Source organism: Microtus pennsylvanicus, chromosome 11, assembly GCF_037038515.1.
Source record: "Microtus pennsylvanicus isolate mMicPen1 chromosome 11, mMicPen1.hap1, whole genome shotgun sequence".
In the NCBI taxonomy this organism is placed as follows: domain Eukaryota; kingdom Metazoa; phylum Chordata; class Mammalia; order Rodentia; family Cricetidae; genus Microtus; species Microtus pennsylvanicus.
The window spans coordinates 53,853,333-53,879,007 of NC_134589.1; the positions used below are offsets into that span (position 1 = coordinate 53,853,333).

At 46.9% G+C, this 25,675-nt stretch overlaps 2 protein-coding genes and 1 long non-coding RNA gene across 7 annotated transcripts in view; 2 read left to right on the forward strand and 1 right to left on the reverse strand.

Annotated features, from left to right (window-relative positions):
- The window catches only part of Cfap52 (cilia and flagella associated protein 52), a 45,970-nt gene extending 40,344 nt beyond the window's left edge, over window positions 1–5,626 (forward strand). Inside the window, exons 12-14 of the mRNA XM_075992111.1 lie at window positions 3,414–3,516; window positions 4,368–4,479; window positions 5,451–5,626. Of these exons, the coding sequence (XP_075848226.1) occupies window positions 3,414–3,516; window positions 4,368–4,479; window positions 5,451–5,626 (391 nt within the window). The remainder of the gene's footprint in view (window positions 1–3,413; window positions 3,517–4,367; window positions 4,480–5,450) is intronic.
- Window positions 5,573–8,220, reverse strand: LOC142860622 (uncharacterized). Of its 3 annotated transcripts, none has more exons than XR_012912368.1 (4): window positions 8,141–8,220; window positions 7,310–7,477; window positions 6,074–6,176; window positions 5,573–5,668 (listed from the first exon to the last, which is right to left on the reverse strand). It is a non-coding gene; the product is annotated as an uncharacterized LOC142860622 (long non-coding RNA). The 3 variants fall into 3 exon arrangements; XR_012912367.1 differs by having other exon boundaries at window positions 8,122–8,209; XR_012912366.1 differs by lacking the exon at window positions 8,141–8,220 and having other exon boundaries at window positions 7,310–8,050.
- A 168-nt stretch (window positions 8,221–8,388) lies between these two features.
- The window catches only part of Usp43 (ubiquitin specific peptidase 43), a 66,817-nt gene continuing 49,530 nt past the window's right edge, over window positions 8,389–25,675 (forward strand). Inside the window, exons 1-2 of one of the 3 annotated variants that reach the window (XM_075992107.1) lie at window positions 8,389–9,138; window positions 17,868–17,999. In XM_075992107.1, the coding sequence (XP_075848222.1) occupies window positions 8,629–9,138; window positions 17,868–17,999 (642 nt within the window). In that variant the 5' untranslated portion in view covers window positions 8,389–8,628. Of the gene's footprint in view, window positions 9,139–16,541; window positions 16,637–17,867; window positions 18,000–25,675 lie in introns of those variants that run through there. The other 2 variants (XM_075992109.1, XM_075992110.1) reach the window with 2 other exon arrangements.

Here is a 25,675-nt window from a genome sequence, read left to right on the forward strand (position 1 = left end):
CTGCCTCTGGAGTGCTGGGATTAAAGGAGTGTGCCACCACTGCCCAATTTTGTATTTTTATTTTACACCTATGGGTGTTTTGGCTGCATTATGTCTATGTGCCACATGTATGCCTGGTGCCTGCAAAGACCAGAAGAGGGTGCCACATCTCCTGCAGTTGGAGTTACAGACAGTTGTGAGCCACCATGTGGGTTCTAGAAACTGAACCGTGGTCCCCTGGTTCTCTGAAAGAGCAGCCAATGCTCTTAACCACTGCGTCATAGCTCCAGTCCCTCACTCTGCTTTTTAGCTAGTTCAGGATCCCAGCTCATGGAACAGTGTGCATTCAGGGTGGTCCTTCCTACCCAGTTGACCCTCTCTGGAAACATTCTCACAGACATGCCAGAATGTATATCTCCTAGGTGATTCTAAATCCAGTCAAGTCAACCATCAAGATTAACTATCCCTAATAAAAGCTTCTTAGAAGGCTTTGGACTCCCTGGCTGTCCAAGGGTTATAGATGCCAGTGGGGGAAATATGGTCTCCAGGAAGAACCAAATATCAGAAGTTTCTGGACAGACAGGGAAGCACTTTTCCAGATACATGCAGTGAAGCATGATCTAATGCAAATCCATTCAACCTAAATGTTGAACATTAACAAGGAAAGTTATAGGGCAGCCAGTTCCTCATGTTATCTTGCTAGGTCATGAGCCTGCCCTGGGAGGGAGAGGCATCCCCCTCATTTGACCACATTCCAGGGACTGCTTACACTATGAGTAAATCACAGACCCATAGAAGATGGCAACGCCTAACGGTGAGGGCCAAAACATGTGAACTTCATCAAAGGAGCATTCAGAGAATTGTCAAAGATGATTTTTTTAAAATTTTTTTTGGCTGTTGGGATTTTTGCTCTGTTTTTATTTTGGAATCAAACCTTGGCCCCAACCCCACCCCAATCTTCCTTCAACACATCACCCTTCTATCACTCCAGTGATGCATGGGATTTGCATAATTGTCTAAAGAGTTTGAATTAAGTACAGAGGGAAAAAGGAGGTAGAGTTGGTCAAAGACTATGTCCCTCCTTTTTTGAGATGGGGTACCATTGTGATGTCCAGGCCAGTCTTGACTTCTTAGGCTCAAGAAGCTCAGCCTCTCAAGTAGCTGTGGGTAAAGGCATGTGCCACCATGCCCAGCTGGAATGTTCCCACCTCGAGAGAGGGGAGTGAGGACTGAAAGCAAAGTAGAGTACTTTAAACTAAAAAGTGCAAAGCAGGGCTGTGGATACAGTCTAGCTGGTGGAGTGGAAGCACAAGGACCCAGTTTCAAATCCGCAGAACCCACAGAAAAGCCAGGCATGGTGGTGCATGCCTGTGATCTCAGCACTTGGGAGGTAGAGACAGAGGATCCTGAGGGTTTGCTCTGGCTGAACCCATCAGTTCTAGGTGAGAGAGAGGAGAGAGGAGAGAGAGAGAGAGAGAGAGAGAGAGAGAGAGAGAGAGAGAGAGAGAGAGAGAGAAAGCCTGTCTCAAAAAAGCATAATGTGGAGGGTGGCTGAGGAAGACAACCAATGTCAACCCCTGGCCTCCACTTGCACAGTCACACACATGCATGCACACCTCACACACATGCATGCACACCTCACACACATGCATGCACACCTCACACACATGCATGCACGCCTCACACACATGCATGCACGCCTCACACACATGCATGCACGCCTCACACACATGCATGCACGCCTCACACACATGCATGCACGCCTCACACACATGCATGCACGCCTCACACACATGCATGCACGCCTCACACACATGCATGCACACCTCACACACGAGCAAAGCAAAACAAAACAAAATCCCAAAGCACAGTGAGCTCTTATTTCCTAAGTGGGCCTGACTCCCTACTTGGATCTCCAGTCACTGTGGGATCTTGTTTATATGCTCTTTTGTTTTTTGGTTTTGTTTGTTTGTTTTTTAGACAGGGTTTTTCTGTGTAATGGCCTGGCCTGGAATTTGTTTCGTAGACCAGGCTGTCCTGGAACTCAGAGATCCACCTGCCTCTGCCTCCCAAGTGCTGGGAGTAAAGGCATGTGCCACCATGCCCAGCTCTGTAGACAGCTTTTCATTGAATAGATTTAGAAGACACCTGTGCTTCTGCATGTCTAATAAGTTCCCATGAGGTGTTGCTGGGCCAAGGCCTAGACCCATGGACATATGACTGTCCCACTGGGAAACTGTGTACTGAGAAGGGGATCTGAGTTTATTTTAGTGGCAGCTTGTGACTACCTCACACCTTTAACACCTTCCTTTTGTGCAGCAAGCATATTTAATTTGTGCCAAAAATGTTTAAAAATCCTCTGCTCAAACCCTGGGTTTGAAAGCTTCCATTATGAGAAGAAACTGCAGAAGGTGCATTTCCAGCCAGGAGCTGGGCCCGTGAGACAACCACTGGCGTACCAGCTCTGGAAGAAGCAATACAGCCGTGTTTCTTGGACAGGCTTAGCATCCCTAATCTTAAGGCCCCCAAACCCCTAAAACCCCAAACCTTTACATTTCTTTTTGCGTCATGTTAGTACTGGCAAAAGTTTCAGATTTCCACTTTCATTTTTCAGATCAGGGATGTTTAGCCGGAAAGCCTATGCATACTCCTGAATCCACCAAAGTTTGAAGTAGCCTAAGCTTGTCTACGGTGTCTAAGACAAGAGGTTCTCAAACTTGTGTGCATATAACCATCGATGGGAAGGCTGGTTTCAAACACATACAGATCTCTGGGCTTCCATCACAACCTTCTGACTCCAGAACCTTAGGGGTGGGCCCAGTAATATTCATTAGAACAGTTTTTCCCCACACTTTGCCGCTCAGCTTACCGGGGAGCCACTTGGTCCTAACGGTGGCCTTGAGAATCCAGATTATTGTGACAGGTGGTGGTGTGGCTCTGAATTCAGCATCTTCTACTTCCTTCTCATGCTCTGTCTCTAGAAGGGGGTACCATCCTTAGCCCTTGTCTTCCGACTCTTGCTGACACTTCTGGTGGGAGGAGACGTAAGAACAGAGCAGAATAGCCAGAAGTCTACTTTAAAATTCTCTTTAAAAAAAAAAAAACACATGTGTGTATACATGTGAAGCCAAAAGAGGGCATCAGATTTCCTGGAGCTAGATTTATAGGCAGTTGTGAGCGGCCTGATGCCAGTTCTAGGAACCCAACTCAGGTCCTTTGCAAAGAGCAGCACATGCTCCTAAACCGAACCTCCAGTCCCCCAGTGTCTGTTTTTGACAAAACCCAAACCAAACCAGGTGCTACCGTGTGAGCAGCATGAGAAGTCTAAGAAAAAACAACCCCATTCAAGCTTGCCCAGCTGCACGGCGCATAATAAAAACGTTTTCTAGGGGAGGGAAAAGTTGAGTTCCAGAGTGTTTGAATCTACTTTTCAGGCGACTTAGGAGGAATCAGATGATCCTGGCCAACACCCTATTCCAGTGCGTTTGTTATCACCCCGAGGAGTTCCAGATCATCACCAGTGGCACAGACAGGAAGGTAAGCACTGATGGCCCTCCACCGTCCAGTCTCGTGTCTGCAGATTCGATCAGCTGTGAACGCCTGCAGATGCTTGAAGTGGGGGGAGGGGTGGGTGGATTGCATCCTTACTGAACAATTTATTACAGTATACAGATAGAGGATGTGCATAGGTTATATGTAGATAGTGTGTCATCTCATATGGGGCTAGAGCATGTTTGCATGCTGACTCCCATGGGTGGTACTATGGCCCTACATTAACAGTCCAGAGGACTGATTCCCCATTTCAAGCACCTGTCTCTCCCAGCTTGGTGTCCCATTTCCAGGCAGAGAACAAGGTTAGGTGTTCAGTTTCTTTAAATCCCACCCTATGGAATATGTTGTCGCTTTGGACCAGAAAGACAAGTTAGGGTCTAGCGATGGGTAAAGATGAGACAGGGTCCAGTCGGACTGGCACAAAGCCCCGTCCCCCAAACCCTGCCAGAAGGAACTCTCCCTCCCACCAGGCCTGCAGTTTGGCCCTCATCCTCAGAGCGCAGAAGCAGACTTCCCCAGTGGTACTTCTCTTCTTTATTTTCCATGTTGGCAGCAGACTCAATCTGCTTCGCCTTATCAAAAAATCTCTCTCTGTCACTATCCAGGTTTATGGCATATCAACATCTCTTTAAATAGCATGCAAATTTCAAAACCAATACTAAAAATAATAAAATGGTTTCTCCACCCCCTCGCCATGGCCTATTTATAATTCCAACTTATCCCCTCCCAGGGTGTATTTTTGCTACCTTCTATATAAAGTGGAGGCATCTTTTGCGAGCATGTGTGTGGATGGTTCCACTGCACCGACTCCTGTCGGATGCCCTTCTGTATTCCAGATTGCTTACTGGGAAGTATTTGATGGGTCAGTAATCAGAGAGTTGGAAGGTTCTTTGTCTGGGTCGATCAATGGTATGGACATCACTCAGGAAGGAGGACACTTTGTGACAGGTTAGTCCCAGTCCCAAATAAGGTAAGAAAACCCCCAGGGTTCCTTATTTCAGAGGACAAGGAAGTCTTAAGTGAGAGTCAATGAGAAGAGCCTGTAGAGGGTCTCAAGGACACCTTGGGTAACATTCAGCCCAAACAGCCCACCACCATGGCGGGAAAAGTCACACTTCAATGAGGGAAGACATTTGTACAGGGCAAAGAGAAAAGACGAGCTTGACATCGTGAGGTTTGCTCTTTGGGGTAGAAATGAGCCTTCAAATGTCCCGAGCCTTCGAGGTGCTTTCCTCTACATTTTTGGTCGTTTTTATTGTTTTTGTTTTCTGATAGGGTCTTGCTCCCACTGGCCTCGAATTTGTGATCCTCCTGCCTCAGACTCCTGAACGCTAGGATATGAGGTAGGGAGGCCCCCCATTCCCACCTCCTCGGCTGTCTTTTTTACTTAAGTGTGAGCCACCAGTTTTTTGTTTGTTTGTTGTTATTGTTGAAGAATGTGATGCCTTAACTCCTTGCTGTGAATGAACTAGTTAATGGTTTTTGGGGGCATTTACCACGAGACATGGCCACTAGAACAGCATTAATACAACTTCCTGCCAGGCTCTTTGATTCTTCAGGACATTAATAAGTGCTTCAAATAAATCAAAGTTCCATAAACACACTGACTTAGAGAAAGATATTAAACCAGACACAGTGGGATGCAGCTACACCTCTGCATTTGTGGAGAAAAGAGTGGAAGGACCAACAGTTAGGGTGTGGTTAGTGGTTAATTCTGGGTGGCATTTTCCTTTCCATTCTAAATATACTACAACATACAAAGATTTTTTTTTTAGGTCAAGAAAAAGCTTTATATAATAATGGATTTTTCTTTCTTCAAGTTGCATCATATGGGGGACTGTGTTGGAAATGAAGCAGTTATGTGAGGTCGGGGCTGTTTCACTGTTCTATGTTAACCATGTCATGTACTTGTTTTTCAGGGGGACATGACCATCTGGTCAAAGTCTGGGATTATAATGAGGGTGAAGTGACTCACGTCGGGGTGGGACACAGTGGCAACATCATCGGCATCCGGGTAAGTCCAGGAAACCAGTACATCATCAGTGTGAGTGCAGACGGAGCCATCCTGAGATGGAAGTACCCATTTGCTTCGTGAAGCACGAGGATTCCCCAGCCTCCACCTGTACCGAGTACAGCCCTGCCCAAGACCAAGTGTGGATCGGCCCCAGCACCAGTCTTGACTTCTCACGGCTACTTTCATTCTGTAGTCAAAATCCTTTATCTTGAAGTTTCTCCTTTCCTTTATAATCTACAATCTCACATTGTACGTTGAAACTGAACTGTTATAGAAAAAAATTTGTCCAGAATATAATTTTTTGAGTTTTTAATTATTAATAAATTTGAAGGTGCTGTCTTCTGGCCATAATCTCTTTTTTATGTCCCCCCAAATCCACAGGCATTCCTCCTGATCTGTCCCCAGGGAGGGATGCTATTTTCTTGTAAAAATAAAATGAGTGTGTGTGGTCATGGGGATGGGACTAGGGCCTCAGGCATGGCTAGGTAACTGTGGCTCCACTGGGCTATCTCCCTAGCTCAAACTTACCCTTTAATTTATCAGTTCACTGGTGAAGCAGCGTGAGCGGTCAGGTTTGAACCCACATTTTTGGGCAGGTGTATTAGTTACTTTCGTATAGCTGTCCGCATACCTGAGAGAAACAACATAAAGCATGACTTATTCTGACACAGTGTTTCCCATGGTTTGATCCACGCTGGCTTTGCCCCAGGCTGGCACTTGAGTGGAACCTCACGGATGCCCATCACCCCAGGCAGGAAGGAGAAAAGAAGCCAGTGCTCACCCCCTTTACTTACTCCAGGTCCCTGATCCATGTGATGGTAGCACTCATATTTTTTTTTTGTTGTTTTTCGAGACAGGATTTCTCTGTGGTTTTGGAGCCTGTCCTGGAACTAGCTCTTGTAGACCAGGCTGGTCTCGAACTCACAGAGATCCGCCTGCCTCTGCCTCCCAAGTGCTGGGATTAAAGGCGTGTGCCACCACCACCCGGCAGCACTCATATTTAGAGTGAGTCTTTCCCAACTTAATTAATCCTCGCAAGAACCACCCTTGCAGTCTCACCCAGAGGCACCCTTCAGTCTCCTAGGTGATCTTTAAAATTTTTATTTCCTTATTTATTTATTTATTTATTGTGTGCATACGCCCATGCTACAGCACGTGTATAGAGCCAGCGGACCGTCTGAGTGGCCAGTTCTTTCTTTCCATCAAAGTTCAGAGATCAAACTCAGGTCCCCAGGCTTGGTAGCAAGCACCTTTACCTGCCCTACCATCCCTAGGTGATTTCTTAATGTGATCAGATTAACTATCAAAATTAGCATATACAACGAGCTCATAAAACAGTTTCAGCTTCTGTTTTCTACTTGGCCAAGTAAGAATAAATTTCCACTCAGACCTTTATTGTGAGACGTGAGGGAGCTGAGCTGGTAATGCCCCAGCGGCATTCCCGACAGAGTTAAACACCAAATGCTTCCTAAGTGGTGTCAGCCAGGCGTGAAGGCACACACCCAGGATTCCAGCACTCGAGAGGCTAAGGGTGAAAGACTGAGTGTGCCAGACCAACCTGGGCTACACAAGTGGAGATAGACTCCATTTCACCAACCCCCAAGCCAAAACAAAACCAACAAACCCCCTAAACTGTTACCAAACAAACACCACCACCCCAATAAATCCCCGTGTGTAACTGAGGATCTTGGAATGGTCTCAGAAGTGAAATTCTGGAGATGACTCGTTAGAGCCGGCCAAGACCATGACACCTTCGATACTTACCATCGGCAGGGCGATGAAATGAATCTTATGAATTAATCAACCACGCGGTTATCTCTTTGGGGGAGGGGAGTAAATGGTGACCTTTTACATTTTAAGTCTCGGACACTACAGGCTATTCTTTATCCTTAACTTGTGGCAGCTTTTTGGTACCGGGTAACTGCTGCAATCCTATGTGAAAGATAGAGGAGGATATTTAATAAATGATGACCACTTATTAAAAAGCAAGTCACATTTCTGAGTACTGACGTAATACTGACTCCAGAAAGCTGCTGATCTCTTTTTGAGCTAGAAACTGATGAGAAATTCATTTTGCAAGACCTTGCCTGATTAATTATAAACCTGACAGTTATAGGATAAAGGGAGCCAAGGCCTCCAGGGTTACCCAGGGAATAAAGGGCGGGGCAAGGCCAAACTAATTCTGATTGGGTGACGATAACGCCAGAATTTTACACGGAGGAATGAAACAGCAACCGAGTAGGGGGCGCGCCTGAGACCCGGCAAACTTGCTGCCCAGCAAATTATGAGGTTGTAAAGGGCTAGAACTCGGCAGTGCACCCAGCGGGGATCGAGTTCCGGTTTCTCTCATTTCTTTGCCTTAACCTCTCCGAGCTCCCTTCACCGATGAAAACCAGGACAATCAAGTCTCCCAAGTTTTTGGAAAATTACTGTATCCTAGTGTGAAAAAAAAACAAACAAACAACAGCAACAACAAGATAAAAACAAACCCCTACCCACTAGTACTCCCAGTTCTAGTGCAGAGACGGGTACAGGCAAAGCCTGCAAAGGAAGTGGCGCCACCTGACCGCGCGCACCTGAACCTGGACTCCCTACCGGCTTAGCTACCAGTGCGCTCCTGAGTCACCCGGGACACCGCTCGCCGGTCATTTTTCGTCGTCTTCACCTGGTTCCCAAGACCAGGAAAACTTAACCAGAGCCTGGGCTTTGCTTTCTATCCCCGGGTTGTCTCCGCAGCGTAGGGATGGGCGTAGAAGGCGAACAGATGGGAAAGGCCTCTTCCAAGGCGGGAAGGAAGGGCGGGCAAGTCCTCTAGGCGGGCTCCAGGGGATTGCATTCCCAGCCCGGGCCGCGGGGGCGGGAGCCCAGCGGCGGGCGCTGCCCCAGGGCCGGATTCCCGCGCGGGGCAGGGCGGGGCGGCGGCGGGACGGCCCCGCCCCTGGCTCCGCCCTCGCCCGGTGCCCGCACACCTGGCTCTCAGGTAGCCGGCGCCCCACGCCTCTCAGAGGCGGTGAGGGTCGGGGAGTTGCCGGTCCGCTTCGGACCCCGGGGGCTGTGCTCCCGGACCATCGTGCTCGGCCAGCATGGATCCCGGAGTCGGGGACGCACTGGGAGAGGGGCCGCCCGCGCCCCGGCCCCGTCGCCGGCGTTCCCTGCGCCGCCTGCTCAGCCGCTTCCTGCTAGCTCTGGGCAGCCACTCCCGCTCAGGGGACTCGCCACCCCGGTCCCGGCCCCCGGCCCAGTCCGGCCCCTACGATGGCGATGGAGACGGGGGCTTCGCCTGCGCACCGGCACCGGCACCGGCCGCTCCTGGGAGCCCAGGGCCGGATCGTCCTCCGGGACCCCAGCCCCAGCTGTCTGCGGGCGACGGGGCGCGGCCGCCCGGCGCGCAGGGCTTGAAGAACCACGGCAACACCTGTTTCATGAACGCCGTGGTGCAGTGTCTCAGCAACACGGACCTGCTGGCCGAGTTCCTAGCTCTGGGGCGCTACCGGGCGGCGCCGGGCCGCGCCGAGGTCACCGAGCAGCTGGCGGCGCTGGTGCGCGCGCTCTGGACGCGCGAATACACGCCCCAACTTTCCGCTGAGTTCAAGGTAGGCAGCGCCAGAAGCGCCGGCGGTCCGCAGCCTCCACCGATCCTTCTGGTTTCGGTTCCTGAAAAGCGTGTGAACCACCAAGCCGAGCCGGGTTCCCTGGTGGATGGGAGGTGGGGGGCCCTCTGTAGATACCACTTAGCTAGTCCAGCCACCGGTTATCGCCTTTGTTTTGAGGTGACGTGTTAACATTGTCACTTGCAAATGCTTTCTTTTTAGAATTAGTTTCTCCCTGGTATTTTGAGCTGGGGTGGAGAGAGCTGGCAGCCTTAAGTTTATCCAGCAGTTTTGTGTTTAGCAAGCAGTTGTTGAGGGAGTGTGGATTTGCGGGACACGGTGAGTTACAGCTTCGGATCTGGAGGGGTGCAGAGTGGGAAGTTTTGAAGGCCAGGGTTTGGGGAAGGAGGTGGTACAGGCGTGGAGAACAGTGTTGAGAAGGACACAACCAGGCCAAGATCTAGGGAAAATCCAGGCAGAGTGATCAGTAAATAGAAAGGGCATAGGCCTGAAGGTGATGCGTGTTGAAGGCAGGAGAGGGTCTTCAGATCATGTATGACCTTGGACACCGTGGCTTTGGGTTATTTAAGCCCAATAGCTGCCGAGAACCAGTAGGTCAGGTACTGTGACAAATGGGGGAGGGGGGAGGAGTCAGTGAGATTGCTAATTTAGAGATGATGTCCCTTAATTTAATTCATATTAAATCCTGACAATATGTGAGCATTTGTTATCTGCAAGATTACAGCTGGGGATGCTGTGAGGGCATGAGAATGGGTTAAAGTACAAAAGACGGATGAAAGCGTTCCTGATAATTGGTGCACAGGCTTGCTTCCTGCTGTAAAACCGCAGCTCTGCACAGAGAGCTGAAGCATCCCCAGGACTAGTGATTGTTATTGAGGCGAGGGCAAGCATGACTGTCAGTGTTCATTCCATAAACATCTTGAGTTTCAGCCGGAGAAAGCAGCCTTTGTTGTGTCAAGGGCTAGGATGCTAGCCACTGCCTTCCTCCCCCACCTCCATTCCTGGAGAAGCACCGTGTTCCAGTCGTCACACGATGTCTTTAGTGTCACTTTTAGGCCACAGTTGCTTTTCAAATATAGTAGCAGTGTGTAGTATAGTGGTCTTGTAGGCAATGACTCAGTACTTGGCAGAGCGCTTGGTTATGCAGGCTTTGAGGATATGAGTTCTGGCTCCAGAACCCAGGTAAAAAGGAAAAAAAGGTCAAATGAGTGACCCAGTGCAGACCTATCATTTCCCTGTGGGCCTGCACTAGGGGGACCTGAGCAGGTGGATCCCTGGGGCTTTCTGGCTAGACAGTCTAGCCGACTTGTGAGCTTCTAGATTCAATGATAGATCCTGTCTGAAAAAAAGCCACCAGGAACACACTTGTTTGGTGCTCATATACGCTTCAATGCACTGGTGGGCACACACACACAGAAAGAGCAAGGTCTCTGGGGCTTTATGATTTTTATGCAGATTAATCTTTCCTCATCTGTAAAATCGAACTGTATGACCATTACTTCATTATAAGGTAGTTGTGTTAAGTGAGCTATATATAGAGCACCCAGAACATGCCTGGTTCCTGGGGAATGTTTATTCTGGAATTACACTTCCTTCCTGCAGAGAGCCCTAGAGCAGGAAGGGAGGTGATCTTTGAGTAAGCTTGCCTTTACCAGATGCATTCCCACCCCATTGCTACAGCAGTGAGAGTGGCAAGCGGCTTGGAAGAAGCTCACATTTGTAATCACGGCCAGTGACTCACCAGGAATTCCTCTCTTCTGCTGTCTGAATCCCCAGGCCCTGGGAGCACCCAGTGCCTTGGGGAAACTGAACGATAAGCTAAGCAAGTTGTTAATGAAGGAGATGTAATCTGGGGTTCCCTTGGGACTCTCAGGTGACCAGATTTGGAAGATAGAGGAGATTTTAGAATCCCGACTTTTAAATATTAGGGATGGAAATCTAGGTGGGCTCTTGTGGGTATTGAAACTTTCACCTAGTCAACATGTGCTTATTGAACGTGGAGACAGTCTATCGGGAAACAGGGACTGTGTGATGAGTGGCCAGTGCAAACCCAGATCCTGGGACCCAGGGCCAAGTCTGAGTCCAGATCTGAGCATACTCCCCAGAAGTTTACTCTCTAGAGGAGAAATGGGTCACGGAGGCCCTCAATTAGAACTGGTGATAAGATAAAAGGAAAAATACAAGGTGCTCTGGATGTTGTGACAAGAGGGTATGATTTGTTTGGAGGAGCAGTTCAGCCTTCCCTGGTGAGGTCCCTTTGCCCTGAGCTGGGTTATGAAAGATGAAGTGTCAGCCAAGGACATGGACAATGGGAGATAGTGACTCCAGGCCTGGGAAGGAAAATGACAGCCCAGGAGAGGGGTGGAGCAGGAGTGAACGAAGACCCAGAATCCTTTTGACAAATTCATCCATGAAGGCTCATGTAGTTGAGGAGGAGAGTGGAGAATTAGGGATTTGATCTTGTTAAGGAGACGGTCTTTAAAGATGATTAACTTACTTCAGACCCATGAGGGGCCCAGCATGTGGGGCTTGACCCTAGTTAGCTAGCTTCAGACCCAGGGAAGAGTCCAGCTAGCTTCAGACCCAGGAAGGGTCCAGCATGGGGGGCTTGGCCCCACACCCACAAATAAGATGGGTTTACAGTATTCTCCCTTCTTGAGCCCAGAATCACCAGTTTCCCACACATAGCAGGACCAAGTTTTGTTTCAACAGAAAATGGATTAAATACACTTTAAAAAAATCCTCTCATCTATAGTTATTTTCTAATGATATAGTTAAGTATGTGTATTGCAAAAAATTAGAAAGTATAAGAAGAATCTGTAATTCCCCAGAATCCTTATAATATAAACCATTGTAAACTTACTGGTATGTTGTAAACAATCAGAAATTCTAGTTCTGGCTGGGCAGTGCAGCTTGCACGCCTTTGATCCCAGCATTTACGAGGCAGAAGCAGGCGAATCTCTGTGAGTTCAATGCCAGCCTGGTCTACAAAGTAAGTTCCAGGACAACCAGGAATGTTATACAGAGAAACCCTGTCTCAAAAAGAAAAACCTCAAAACAAAACAACACCCCTCCCCCACCCCAATAAAGAAATTCTAGTTCTGCATTCTGCTTGTTTGTTTTTGAGCTAGGGCTGCACCGACTACCTAGCCTGAAACTTGCTATATAGACCAGGCTGGCCTTGAACTGATATACCCGACTCTGCAACCAAGGGCTAGGTACACACACACCCCTCCACACCCTGCTGTGTGTGTTCTTTCTTTTTAATAATGTAAGTATTATTACAAGACCTTTTGGCTTTAGAATAATGCTCAGAACTTGACTTTTAATAATTGAATATATCATCAGATGGGCCAGTCCTTTGTGGAGACACTGTTGCTCTATTGCGTTTTCCAGTGAGCACACTGTAGTGAAAATGCCTGTATTTTCCTAACTTACTTTATTTAGAAATTGTATTTCTTTCCCTTTATGTAAATGGGTCCTTTGCCTGCACGTATGTCTGTGTGCCACATGGCACCCAAGAGGGCCTTGAATCCCTGAGAATGGAGTTACAGATGGTTGTGAGCCATTATCTGGGTGCTGGGAATCAAACCCGAGTTCTGGAAGTCATTCAATGCTCTTAACAACTGAGCCATCCCCAGCCCCAATTTCGCTGTATTTAAGTCATTGTTCTCAGCTCTGATTATTTCCAAATATATAATTCCATGAGTGGAATCGTGTTTTCAAAACAAAAGGAACAGCTGTTTTAATGACTTTGTGGAGGTGTAAGTTATATAGTGAGGTGCATCCATTTCAAGTGCTGAGTTAGTTTTAGGAAGTGCAGGTACCTGGGTAGTCACCATCCCATCTTAAATGTGTACCCTCCATCCCTCCCTTCCATTTTTCTTTAGTTTTTAAGATAGGACCTCACTATGTAGCTGTGGTTGGCCTCGAACTCACAGAAACAGTCTGCCTCTGCCTCCCGAGTGCTGGGATTAAAGGGATTAAAGGTGTGTGCCTTCAGACCTGGCACCTTTCTTTTTTTCTTCCTAAATCAACTCCACTGGGTTTGATTATTGTTCTTTTTTATAATTTACAATCCTCATTGGTTATTTCTTTCCAAACAATAATGTCAGGTTGCATATACACGTTTAAGAACTCTCTGAGAGCAGATTGGGTGTTTTTGTCTCATGAGCCCACTGGCCCTGGTTTTATGACTTAACAATTGGCAAGAGAAACTCTGTGTCAATAGTGCATAGCACGATGCTTTGAGGTGTGTACACAGGGTAAGATGGTTAACTCAGAATAATTACATAATCACCAACATCAGGTACTTAACCCCTTTTCGAGGAGAGAACACATAATGTCAGTTCTCTTTGCAGTCCCAAATCTCCAGCACCTCATTACCCTTCCTGTGAGCAGGCTTGGTAATAGACCTGACTTACTTGATGGAGAACCGGCTTTACTTTCAGTCTTCAATTAGGAGTGAGGTGGAAGTACTTCCTGTGTTTCTTGACTAGTTTCTTCTACTGTTTGTGTTTCTGTTCGGCTTTGTTCTTAATGTTCTGTATGCTTCCCTGTGTTCTCAGTATTCTCTACAAATGTTTTATACAAATTGTTTCTTTTTCTCCTACCCTAGTGCTGGAAGCTTTAGATTTGTTTATGCTATGTCTTTTTGTAAATATAACTTTTTTAAACAGAGTCTTACTGTGCAGCCCTGGCTGGTCTGGAACTCAGGGTTCTCCTGTCTCAGTCTCCTGCCTGCTGGAACCACAGGCATGCACCACCACACCCAGCTCCCTCAGGCTTTTTGATCTGTCTTCTATTTTGTGACATTCTAGTTTCTCTATGGTTGTACTAAGGGTTTCAGCCATCTGGAATTTCGCTTAGCTTAAAATCAAATGTAGATATACTTGTGCTTTAAATCAAATTTAGATATACAACCATTTTCTTTTATTTATTTTAACTTTTTGAGTTTTCTGTCTTTTACTGACTTGCGACTGGCATCTGGCTCACTCAGTAGACAAGGATGACCTTGAACTTCTGATGTTCCTGTAGAGGCTCCTCTTTCTTGAAACAAAGATTCATGCTTTTTCTTTTTTTTCCCTCCTGTGGTGCTAAGGATTGAACTCAGGGTCCCTCACACACTATGAAGCACTTTACTAAATACTGAGCTGTATCCCCAGTCCCTTCACTTTTGTTTTGAAAGTTATGGACAAAACAGTAAGAGGAGAAACAGAAACAGTAAAAACTATCGGGCAGAAAAAAATCTGGCTGGAACCATTAAATAACTAGAAGGAATGTTGAAAAATCACCAGTATTTGGGAGAGAACACACACTCTCTCACACACTTATACACACACACTCTCTCTCTCTCACACACACTCTCTCACACACTTATACACACACACTCTCTCTCTCTCACACACACTCTCTCACACACTTATACACACACACTCTCTCTCACACACACACTCTCTCACACACTTATACACACACACTCTCTCTCTCTCACACACACTCTCTCACACACTTATACACACACACTCTCACACACTTATACACACACACTCTCTCACACACTTACACACACACACTCTCACACACTTATACACACACACTCTCACACACTTATACACACACACACTCTCACACACTTATACACACACACTCTCTCACACACACACACACACTCTCACACACTTACACACACACTCTCTCACACACTTATACACACTCTCTCTCACACACACACACTCTCTCACACACTTATACACACACTCTCTCACACACTTACACACACACACTCTCACACACTTATACACACACTCTCCCACACACTTATACACACACACTCTCTCACACACTTATACACACACACTCTCACACACTTATACATACACACTCTCTCACACACTTATACACACACTCTCTCACACACTTACACACACACACTCTCACACACTTATACACACACTCTCCCACACACTTATACACACACACTCTCTCACACACTTATACACACACACTCTCACACACTTATACATACACACTCTCTCACACACTTATACACACACTCTCTCACACACTTATACACACACACACTCATATATACTCTCATGCACTCACACACACTCTTACATACACTAACAATCTTACACACACACTCACCCTCTTACATACACACTCACGCACACATTCACATGCACACAGCGGACCAAGCTGAGCTGTGCTGCAGGATAGACATACTGAATACCATTCTCATCTTTTGTGAGTTTTTGCTTCTGCTCCGTCTTGTGGTGCTGGGGATCCAACCTTGGGTCTTTCACAGGCTAGGCAAACTTTCCACATTGAGCCACACCCCCAACCCTTGGTTTCTTGGTGAAAAGGTCTTGTTGTATAGCCTAGGCCAGCCTGGAATTTAAGATCTTCCTGCCTTAGCCTTTCAGGGTCCTGGGCACAAATGTGAGGCTCCACCACTAGCTTTCTCATGGATACTTGTGGTCCATAGAAATATCCTTGCTTGTGTCTCTTATCTCTCCAAGTTACGTTCTCCAAAGTGGAATTACTGTGCATATACAGAAAGACTTTACTTTTTAAAATTTGATTTTTACTTATCATTAATTGTGTGTGGGAGGGGTATACACACACATGCCTGTGAGTGCCAGCCTGTTACAGAACTTGTATGAAGGTTAAAAGACAACTTGCAAGTTCTCTTCATCCACCATAGGCCTTGGGGACTGAGTTCCAGCTGTTGTGATTGGCAGTAAGTGCATTTATCCACTGAGCCAGATCCCCAGCCCTACACAGTTTTGTTGTTAGGATCCCATCTTACCTGTCTTCTTGAAGTTGTCAAATTCTTTGTGAGGCTTTGATTATGATGTAGCCAGGCTAAGAGGAAGAGAATTCACAATGACCCGAAGGTGACAGAACTGTGAGAGGCTAGACAAAAGTACTGGTCTAGACCATAGACGCCAGAAAGTTTGGGGCACCTGAGTGGCTTGCTTACCGGGGGCTTTGAAACAGGGAGGTAGTAGACTTGGTGTCTGTAATCTTGGTGCGAGGGAGGCAGAGACAGGAGGGTCAGAAGTTCAAGGTCATCCTCAACTACAAAGTTTGAGGTTTGGACTACAGGGCTGTAGGAGATCTTGGTGGTAGTGAGGAAGGAGGGGAGAAGAGAGAGAGACTAGAGAAAGATGTTAGTTTAGGATGGAACAATGAAGGAGTTTGAGCTACTGGGCTGCAGGAAGATTAGTCTGGTTTCTTAGGAACCTATGAACTAGGGAAGGGCTGTGGTCCCTACTGAGATGTGGGCTGATCATCCTACACTGTTGAGTTCTGACTATTTCTGCTCACCTAGATGAGAAGATCTGTCCTACTTCATTGTAGGGGAGAGGCAGAAGCATTTGTGTGTGGGGCAAATCCAATGTCATCAATGCTAAGAGAAAGGACTGGTTTTAGAGATTCAGAGTTGAGGGACTGGCTGCACAAGAGGGGGAAGGTCAGTACTGTGAGACAGCTTTGTGGGTGGTTTAAGGGTAGGGTAGGTACACCCTGTTAATAGTATCTACAGATAAACAATGAGTAACTTTTTAGTACAGTGTCTCCTTCCTTTTCTTCCTCTTCCTTCTGCAGTTGTGGGGATTGAACCCGGGACTTTGTGTATTCTAGGCAAGCATGCTACCACTGACCCACAGTGCCAGCCAATATGCTTTCAGTTTTGTTTGCTGAGTCAGGCAGCCCTGCCCGTGTGGGTGGTTCAGCTATAGGGAAGCTAGGGGGAGACTCCAACTGAGGTGATCAGAGTGAAGCCCCACAGCCGGCATGTTGGTGAGGGAGCTACACACGTGTGTATTTTACAGCCGGCATGTTGGTGAGGGAGCTACACACGTGTGTATTTTACAGCCGGCATGTTGGTGAGGGAGCTACACGCATGTGTATTTTACAGCCGGCATGTTGGTGAGGGAGCTACACACGTGTGTATTTTACAGCCGGCATGTTGGTGAGGGAGCTACACATGTGTATTTTACAGCCGGCATGTTGGTGAGGGAGCTACACATGTGTGTATTTTACAGCCGGCATGTTGGTGAGGGAGCTACACGTGTGTGTATTTTACAGCCGGCATGTTGGTGAGGGAGCTACACACATGTGTATTTTACAGCCGGCATGTTGGTGAGGGAGCCTTGAGAATTAGTGCTGTCAGTTAGGAGAATAGAATGAGAAGGGCGTTTCCCTGTGACCTGTGAGAGAGTGTGGAAGTAGAATGATGGAGGAAGGTCAGTGGTGCATGGTGTCCCCATGATCAGAGGACAAGGGCTTCAGGGAAGATAGATGGTCGATCGACGTTATGAAAGTATTGAGCAAAGAGCCTGGAGAGATGGCTTAATAAAGTGCTTGGCATGTGAGTGCAAGACCTGAGTTTAGATCACCAGCCCTTGCATACATGCACGTGTGCACAAACACACACACATACACACACGCACGCATGCACACGCACATAAACACGCACAATTTTACAAAGACATCCTCATGGATCTTCAAGGTCTGGAGCTGCCTTCTTTTCAGAGGACCCATTTGCTAGCTGGGGGGGGGAAGAATATTTCTACCCATGTTGTTCCCAAGTTGTTATTTCAGGTCAAGGCTGCATGATGACCACTTGATAGCTTGGTGTTTACAGACCTTCCTTCGTTTGTGTCAAGGCCAACGTGACTTTTATCTTTGTTTCCTTTCAGAATGCCGTTTCCAAGTATGGCTCTCAGTTCCAAGGCAATTCCCAGCACGATGCCCTGGAGTTCCTGCTCTGGCTGCTGGACCGTGTCCATGAGGACTTGGAGGGCTCGGCTCATGGACTGGCGTCTGAGCAGGTGAGCCACTCTCTAAGGAACATGTGTGTTGATCTTCCTTCTCCCCGTGGGCATTTACTCAGCTCTTTAGAGTCCAGTGTGTTCTGGTCATAGTGTACACCTTCTGGACTTGCTCACTTTAGCTCTTGCTGGTTTTAGATAGGCATTCCTGCCTATTGCAGTATTTCTTGTCTTCCCTAATCCCAGTGGTAATCGTGAATAGGACTCCATTATGCCTCTTAATTTGGAAAACATTTTTCTCTGTATGTGCGTGCAGGCGCAAATGTGAATGTCAGAGGCTGGTGCCAGGTGTCTTCTTGGATCGTGCACCACTGGATTTTTTGAGACAGGATCTCTCGATAAACTGGGAGCTTGCTGATTTGGCTAAACTGTCCTGGCAACAAGCACCAAGGGCACATTGCCACGCCTCGCTCCTGGGGACTTGAATTCACTTCCTTATGCTTGTGTGGCAGGCTCTTTTCTAATTGAGGCATCTCCCAAGCCCCGCCCCCCAATATTTTCCTTAATTTTTTCCTTACCTATTCTATGCATTTCTCTGGGCATCTGGATCCATGAGAGTTCTTCTTTGTTATTTTGAGGCAGTTCTAATTCAATCAACTCTACTATTGCTTTCTCGGTTAATATATTTCACAGAGCAGGTACTTTTTTTTTTTTAAAGACATGAGTGTGTAATTTCTGATTTTGATGAACCCTCAGGTCTTGGGACAAAGGAAGCATTATAGTGCTGTGGGTTTGTTTCTGTTGCTGTTGGTTTTTGTTTTGTTTAGATGGAGTTTTGCTGTGTAGCTCAGGCTTTAACTTGGGGCCCTCCTCCTAGCTCACTCTGTCCCTGTAGTGCTGGGGGTTGGAGCTTGGTCATGTGTAGTCCAAGCTGGTTTTAAACTCTTAAACTCAAACTCCCCATGCCTCTGCTTCTCTAAGTTCTGGGATGACAGTTGTGTGCCACCACACCCGACCACACTGTAATACTTTGTAACAGTTAATTGGCACATTGACTATGCTCTTTATGAGCTTTCCTAAATTAAGGCCAATAGTATCTCGTACTTTATTATGATCTCTTTATTGCTCAAGGAAAAGTGAGTGAAATTACATTATAAGTGGGCCAAGTTATAGTAACCAGATCCTCAAATAGTAGGTAACCTGTGCACCTTGAAATTAACCAGAAAGTAACACATTTTTGGTGGATTTCACAGAAAAATTCAGGCCTAGCTCCCAGAACTGCTTCATCAGGTTTTTTTTTTTTGCTTGCCTTCTCCCCCATCTCCCACCCCCCCACCCCCCCTCCCCCACCCCACCTCATAGTACTGAGAATTGAACTTCAGCCTCAGGCCTGCTGGGCAAGTGTTTACCACTGGTGCTACATCCTCAGCCCTTCTGTTTTGTTTTATATCCGGACACCTGATTTCCCATCCTTCTCACAAACCCACTAACAATAACAACAAACTCCTTGGGAAGTCAGACTTGATGGTGCACGTCTATAATCCCAGCACAGAGAGTTAAAGGAGGGTGGGTCATGAGGCTGGAGAGATGTTTCAGTGGTTAAGATTCAGTACTGCTCTGCCAGTGGACAGGAGTTCAGTTCTCACAGCAGGCAACTCAGAAATGCCTGTAAACCAGCTCCAAGGGATCTGTCTCCTCCTCCTGACCTCTGGGCACCTAAGCATATATGCACACAGACAGCATAGATCATAAGTAAAATTAATCATAAACAAAGGGGAAGAGATTAATCAGGATTCTAGCCCAAGAGACTCTGCCTTGAAAGCCTATTTTCTTGTTTTAAAAGCAATCACTCCAATGATTGGAGAACACCAGAAAAACAAAACCAGTGGTCACCCTAACAAAACTCCAAGTAGAAGCCAGGTATGGTGATGTACGTATTTAACCCCAACACTTAGGAGGCAAAGGCAGGTGGGTCTCTGTGAGTTAAAGGCCAGCCTGGTCTACATATTGAGTTTCAGGCTGACCAAACAGCAAAAACCCCAGGGAACCACACACCAATATAATGCTGTTTCACGGCTGGGAGGGGAATGGGTGATTTTTTTCCCCTCTTATTTATAGTCATTTTTCCATGGATCTTTTTCAGATCTTTTTGTTTTATGTGATAGAAATTTAACTTCATCTGGCTAGAGGAAAAGGCACTTGTTGTCTTTTATAACCTGCAATTCTGGTTGAAGCAGCTTTGGGTGGGAATGCATCCAAGGTCCCAGGTGATGTCACCGTGTCTCTGACTCTGTCTCTTCATTCTCTTTCTGGCTCTGCCCACGTGGGTAGCAAGAGGGCCTTCTGCATTGCTCATAGAGTCTCCAGAACTGGCATGCCAGAGCAAACACTGATTGTCCTAGCGTTGTTAGCACGCTCATTCCTGGGCTTGTGGTCAGAAGAGTGGAACAGTCTGATTGGACTCCCCAGAGTCAGAAGCCTGTGGGAGAACATGTACTAAGGGAGGCTTTTACAGAGGCAGAATTAATTGCAGATGTATGTTGTCTACTTCTGGGCCTTCCATAAATTTAGAGAACACATTTTCAAACACATACACACACACTAAGGATACCATTTACTGAGTATTCTATATTGTATATCTAATTGGACAATTTTCATTACCTATATACAGTAGGTACTCAATAAACTTATTAAATGGTTGTCTTATTTTAATATGCATAACGATAATTCGTATTTTATAGTTAGTGGAAACATAGGTGTTAGATGTTTCCCAGGGCCACTCACTCTTTGATAGTCTCATGTAGCTTAAACTGAACTTGAACTCGCAATGTAGCTAATGTTTTGAACATTTGATCTTCTTGCTTTTACCTCTTAAGTGCTAGGATTATGGGTGTGCACCATCATGCCCCTGGGAGGGTCATCGTCTTCTACCTGGTAGACTAGGACCGAGTCTGGCTCCATCTATCTCAGATCCAGTGTGTTGAACCTCCATTTTTGGAAGCCTCTGTGTCTTCTCAGTTACCTAGTAGAGGAGAGATATGGACGGGTGTCTCCACTCCCTCTTGCTGTGTAAACCAGGACTGTTCTCCTGTCCTTTCTCCTTACATGCCAGGGAGTAGATGGGAGAGATAGCTGTGTTACTTTGCTGTGACTGTCACAAAAGGCCATGATAACCAGCTGAAGAGGAAGAAATGTTTACATTGGTCTGGGAGCATTCAGTCTGGATTTGGGCTGTGGGGAGCACTTCATGGTGGGAACACATGAAGAGCTGTTTATCCCATGTTGGCCGAGGAGGGCTGGATTCCTACAGTTCCCTTCCAGGGCATGCCCACAGTGACCTAGGACTTCCTACCAGACCCTACCTCTTAAAGGTTCTACCAGCTCCTAATAGTGAAAGCCTGGGACCATGCCTTAACACATGGGCCTTTGAGGGACATTCCAGATCCAGACTTCAGCAGCAGCCTTCCAAATTGCCTTTCACTCTTCCTCTCTATTCCTTTGATAGCAAGAAAAAAATCATTTGGCTTAAGGGCACAGGGCAAGCGATGTATATCCAGGTCACATAGCTAGGAAACGGGAGAGCCTGAATACAAAGAAGGAAATCCCACTCTATATCAGACTTTCTGAACCTGAGCACTCTTGGCATCTGCGGCTGGATAATTTTCCCTTTGCAGGGCTGACTTGTGTCTTTGTGGCCAGGTGCCAGGGTCAGTACTGACTTGTGCTGCTAAATGTGTGTGCAAACCTTGCCAAATGTCCCCGAAGTGGGGACCCAAATCAACCTTTAGTTGAGAGGCTCTGCTCTAAAATCTTTGTTCCCTATGAATATGTGCCATCCCCAAACTGTTCTTTGAGACATTTGAATTTATTTACGTCATGAGGGCCTGCCAGTCATTCTTCGTAATTTCAAGATACAGAAAAAGTAGCCATGATTAACAGTCTTTCAACTAACTTCTTTCCCTCCCTCTCTCCCTCTTTCCCTCCCTTCTTTCTTTCTTTTGGGCTGGGGGTGGACCCCAGGACCTTGTGCTTGCTAGGCAGGTGACACTCCCGGGCTCCACTTCCAGTATTGTCCTCCATGGCTTTCTCCACACTGAAGCCAGATCTTTTCCGAAAGGGGACAAGATGATGTCATCTCCTGTTTGCCTTGCTCTGGTGACTTCCTAAAGACCTGGAACCAAATCCTCCCTGCCTGGGCCTGCCAACCACTCAGTCTGATTTCAGGTTCCTCTCCTCGCTCCCTGTCCTCATGGTATCAGCTTTCGGTCCCTCTGTGGAACAGGTGTGTTAGGAGCGGGGCATCCCTAGGCAAGGTCTGGAGGTGGCTGTTGGCTGGAGTAAGGGACTTACTCAGCCTCTCTCTGACCCGGTGACACCAACAGTGTCACTTTCTCAGCCCTCCTGAAGTTGCTTCTGGAAGGTGGGCTGCTTCATGGCTGGGCCGTGTATCCTGGAGGCAGTAGGCAGAGCCTCTCGGTTATTTAGCAGGAAACTTCATTTTCCCTTTCCACAAAGAAAACTCCTGCCCTCTGTGTAACTCTGAGTGATTTTCCCTTATGAAGGTCTTTCTGTACTGAGGACATAGGAAAGCTTGTAATGAGATTTGTTTGTAAGGGGAATAGAAAACGTAAGGGCCACTCTCTTTTCCATCACTTTAACGATTCTCAAATACTTCATCCTGCAAAGGCTGTATTTTCACTGCCCCCTAAACACCAACTCATAAACAATCTTTTTGATAGTTTTCTAGAAAGTGCTACTTTTGCAGAACAAAGGTGGGAATGAGTCTAAGGAGAGAAACAGCAGACTTGTATCAAGAACCTATTGTGTGCTAAGCAAGAGTCTTCCCCTCCCCCTCCTTACTTTCTGAGACAGAGTTTCCTTCTGTAGCTTATCCTAACCTCAAACTCACACTGTAGCCCAGGCTGGCCTCAAAATTCAAAATGAGTACAAAGTTCCTTTTAACCAGTGATCTTCCTGTGTCAGCCCCCAAGTGATGGGATTACGGGTGTGAACCTCCATGCTGGTGTGTACCTCATCTCGTGATTTGCACCACAGTTGCACGCTAGGGGATGCTGCTCAAGCATCCCTGAAACTCTGAGGGCAGCAAGGTTTGCTCACCTGGGTCCAGATTCACATTCCTCCGACCTCACAGTCCATGTTTCATAAATGATGTCCCACTGCCTCTCCTCCTGTCTTGCTCAGCATTTTCTTTCTACACTTCAGCCCACGTGACCCCCATCTACAGTCATGCCTAGTGTCTCAGCTTGTCATTTCTCTCTTGAACTCTCCTGTGTAAGTTCCTGGTTGCACGGAACTTAAGCCTTTCTAGGAGGGGAACGTATATGGTCAGCCAGGGAGAAGTCACGGCATTACATGGGGAAACTCGTCTAGAATGAGACAGCTCTGGGTTAACGAGGAGCCTTGATGGCAAGAACTTTCCTGTCTAGTCTGACAGCTAGAATCAGTGTTTTTAGCTTTAGTCACACTGCTCACGTTCTGGCAGGGACATCTCAGTGCAGTTTGGGTCATGGACCTGTCTCTTGGTAGGGAATTAAGCTTTTCCTGGGGAGACATAAGCAAACATCTCTTTATCCCAGCCAAGTCACTAATGGCCAACCAAATTAACCATTCCATCCAAGTCTAGCTTGGAGAACCAATGAGTTTATTGGGCTCAATTAGAGGAGCATGGGTGAGGGACCTAGAGATGTGTGTGTGTGACCTCAGAAGAGCTGTTATCACTAACGGGTCCTTCCCAGTGTGGGTAGCGACCTCCTAAAGCCACACACATGGAGTCCCCTGCTTTTCAGTCAGCCTTCCAGCTCCTCTATACTCTAGAACCGCCTGAGACCACTCGCAGCTAGGTTGGGATTACAGCCAGTTGACGGGACATAGGAAGTATGGCCAGAATCTCAGTGAGGACCTAATGACCCTTTCTAGGTTCTCTTTTTATGAGGGAGCAGCAACAAGCTGGGGGTGTGGAGAGTCTTGTGTGGGTAGTCCCAGCTGAGCTCCACTCAGAGGACAACACCACATTTCCACCCAGGGACTGGACTCAGGGGCTCACGAAGGGTAAATCCTGGGGAGCCAGAACATCCCTGTGTCCACACAATACAAGTTCACCCCTCTCTGTCCTTGCAAATATCCGCCACTCAGCATAGATGTTGCCTTTTACTCCAGCCCCACGCTGGAACACCAAAATGGTGTTGTTTCCCTCTTTTTCCTCTTTTGGCTTTTTTGCGGGGGGGGGCACCACCCAGCTCCCAAATAAATCACACACAGAGACGTATTATTATTTATAAATGCCCAGATTTATCTTGTCTTCTTTCTTGCCAGCTTTTCTTAAATTATCCTGACTGCCCTTGCCTCTGGGCTTCTTCCTTCTCTTCCGTCTGTATACCTTATTTTCACTCTTACTCCGTGGGTGGCTGGCCCCTGACATCCTCCTCTCCTCCTTTCTCCTATTTATCCTATATGCCTGCCAGCCCCGCCTATCCTTGCTCCTGCCTTGTTATTGGCCGATCAGGGCTTCATTAGACCATCAGGTGTCTTAGACAGGCACAGTAACACAGCTTCACAGAGTTAAACAAATGCAGCATAAACAAAAGCAACACAGCTTTGCATCATTAAACCAATGTTCCCTAGCATAAACAAAAGTAACACACCCTAAAATAATATTCTACAACAATTCTAGTTCTCTGTTTGGCTGTTGAGACACCCTTGAATTTGGTATGTCTTTCTCCAGCCCCATCTCTTTTGACTTCTGTTAATGGAACCCGTGTCCAGCCACCCCTGAGTGGCGACCATGGAGTTGGTGTTTTTATCCCTTTCTTTCTTCTCCTTGGTTCTGCTGAACTAAGAGCTCCTCACGCAGGATGTCTTGATTTTCCCCTCCCATCTCTTTTCATCTTCATGGCTTCTTCTCAGGTCACCTGCTTGTTACTTGGACACTTAAATCTTCTGATGTCCTCCTTTTCCTAGGGATGGCTGTTGAGTTAAAGCATGCCTGTAAGCATGGAGCGCTACCACTCTGGTTAACAGATACCTAGTCTGGCACATACTGAGTACTCTACAGGTGGTGGGTGCTACATATTGAAATAGCTGATAGTTTTGTTTGTCTGTCTGTCTTCTATCTGCCTATCAATCATTTCTCTGTCTGTCTGTCTGTCTATGTATGTCGTATGTATGTATGTATGTATGTATGTATGTATCTATCTATCTATCTATCTATCTATCTATCTATCTATCTATGCTGGATAGTTTTATGTCAACACAAACTAGAGGTGTCTGAGAGGAGAGAACCTCAAATGAGAAATCGCCTCCGTAAGATCAGACTTTGGGCAAGTACATAGAGTATTTTTTTTTTAATGATTGGTGGGAAAGGGCCTAGCCCATTATGGGTAGTGCCACCTCTTGGCTGGTGGTCCTGGGTGCTATAAGAAAGCAGGCTGAGCAAGCCATGAGGAGCAAGCCAGTAAGCAGTATCCCCTTATGACCTCTGTATCAGCTTCTACCTCTAGGTTCCTACCTGGTTTGAGTTCCTGCCTTGGCTTCCCTCCGTGGACTGTGACTTTGGTTATGTAAAGCGAATAAACCCTTTCCTTCCCAAGTTGCTTTAGGTCATGGTGTTTTATCACAGCAGCAGTAACCCTGACTAACACACTATCTATGAATGACTGACTCCTCAAGACATGCCTTCTCTAAGATGGGTGCTATCATGACTCCCATATTAGAATTAG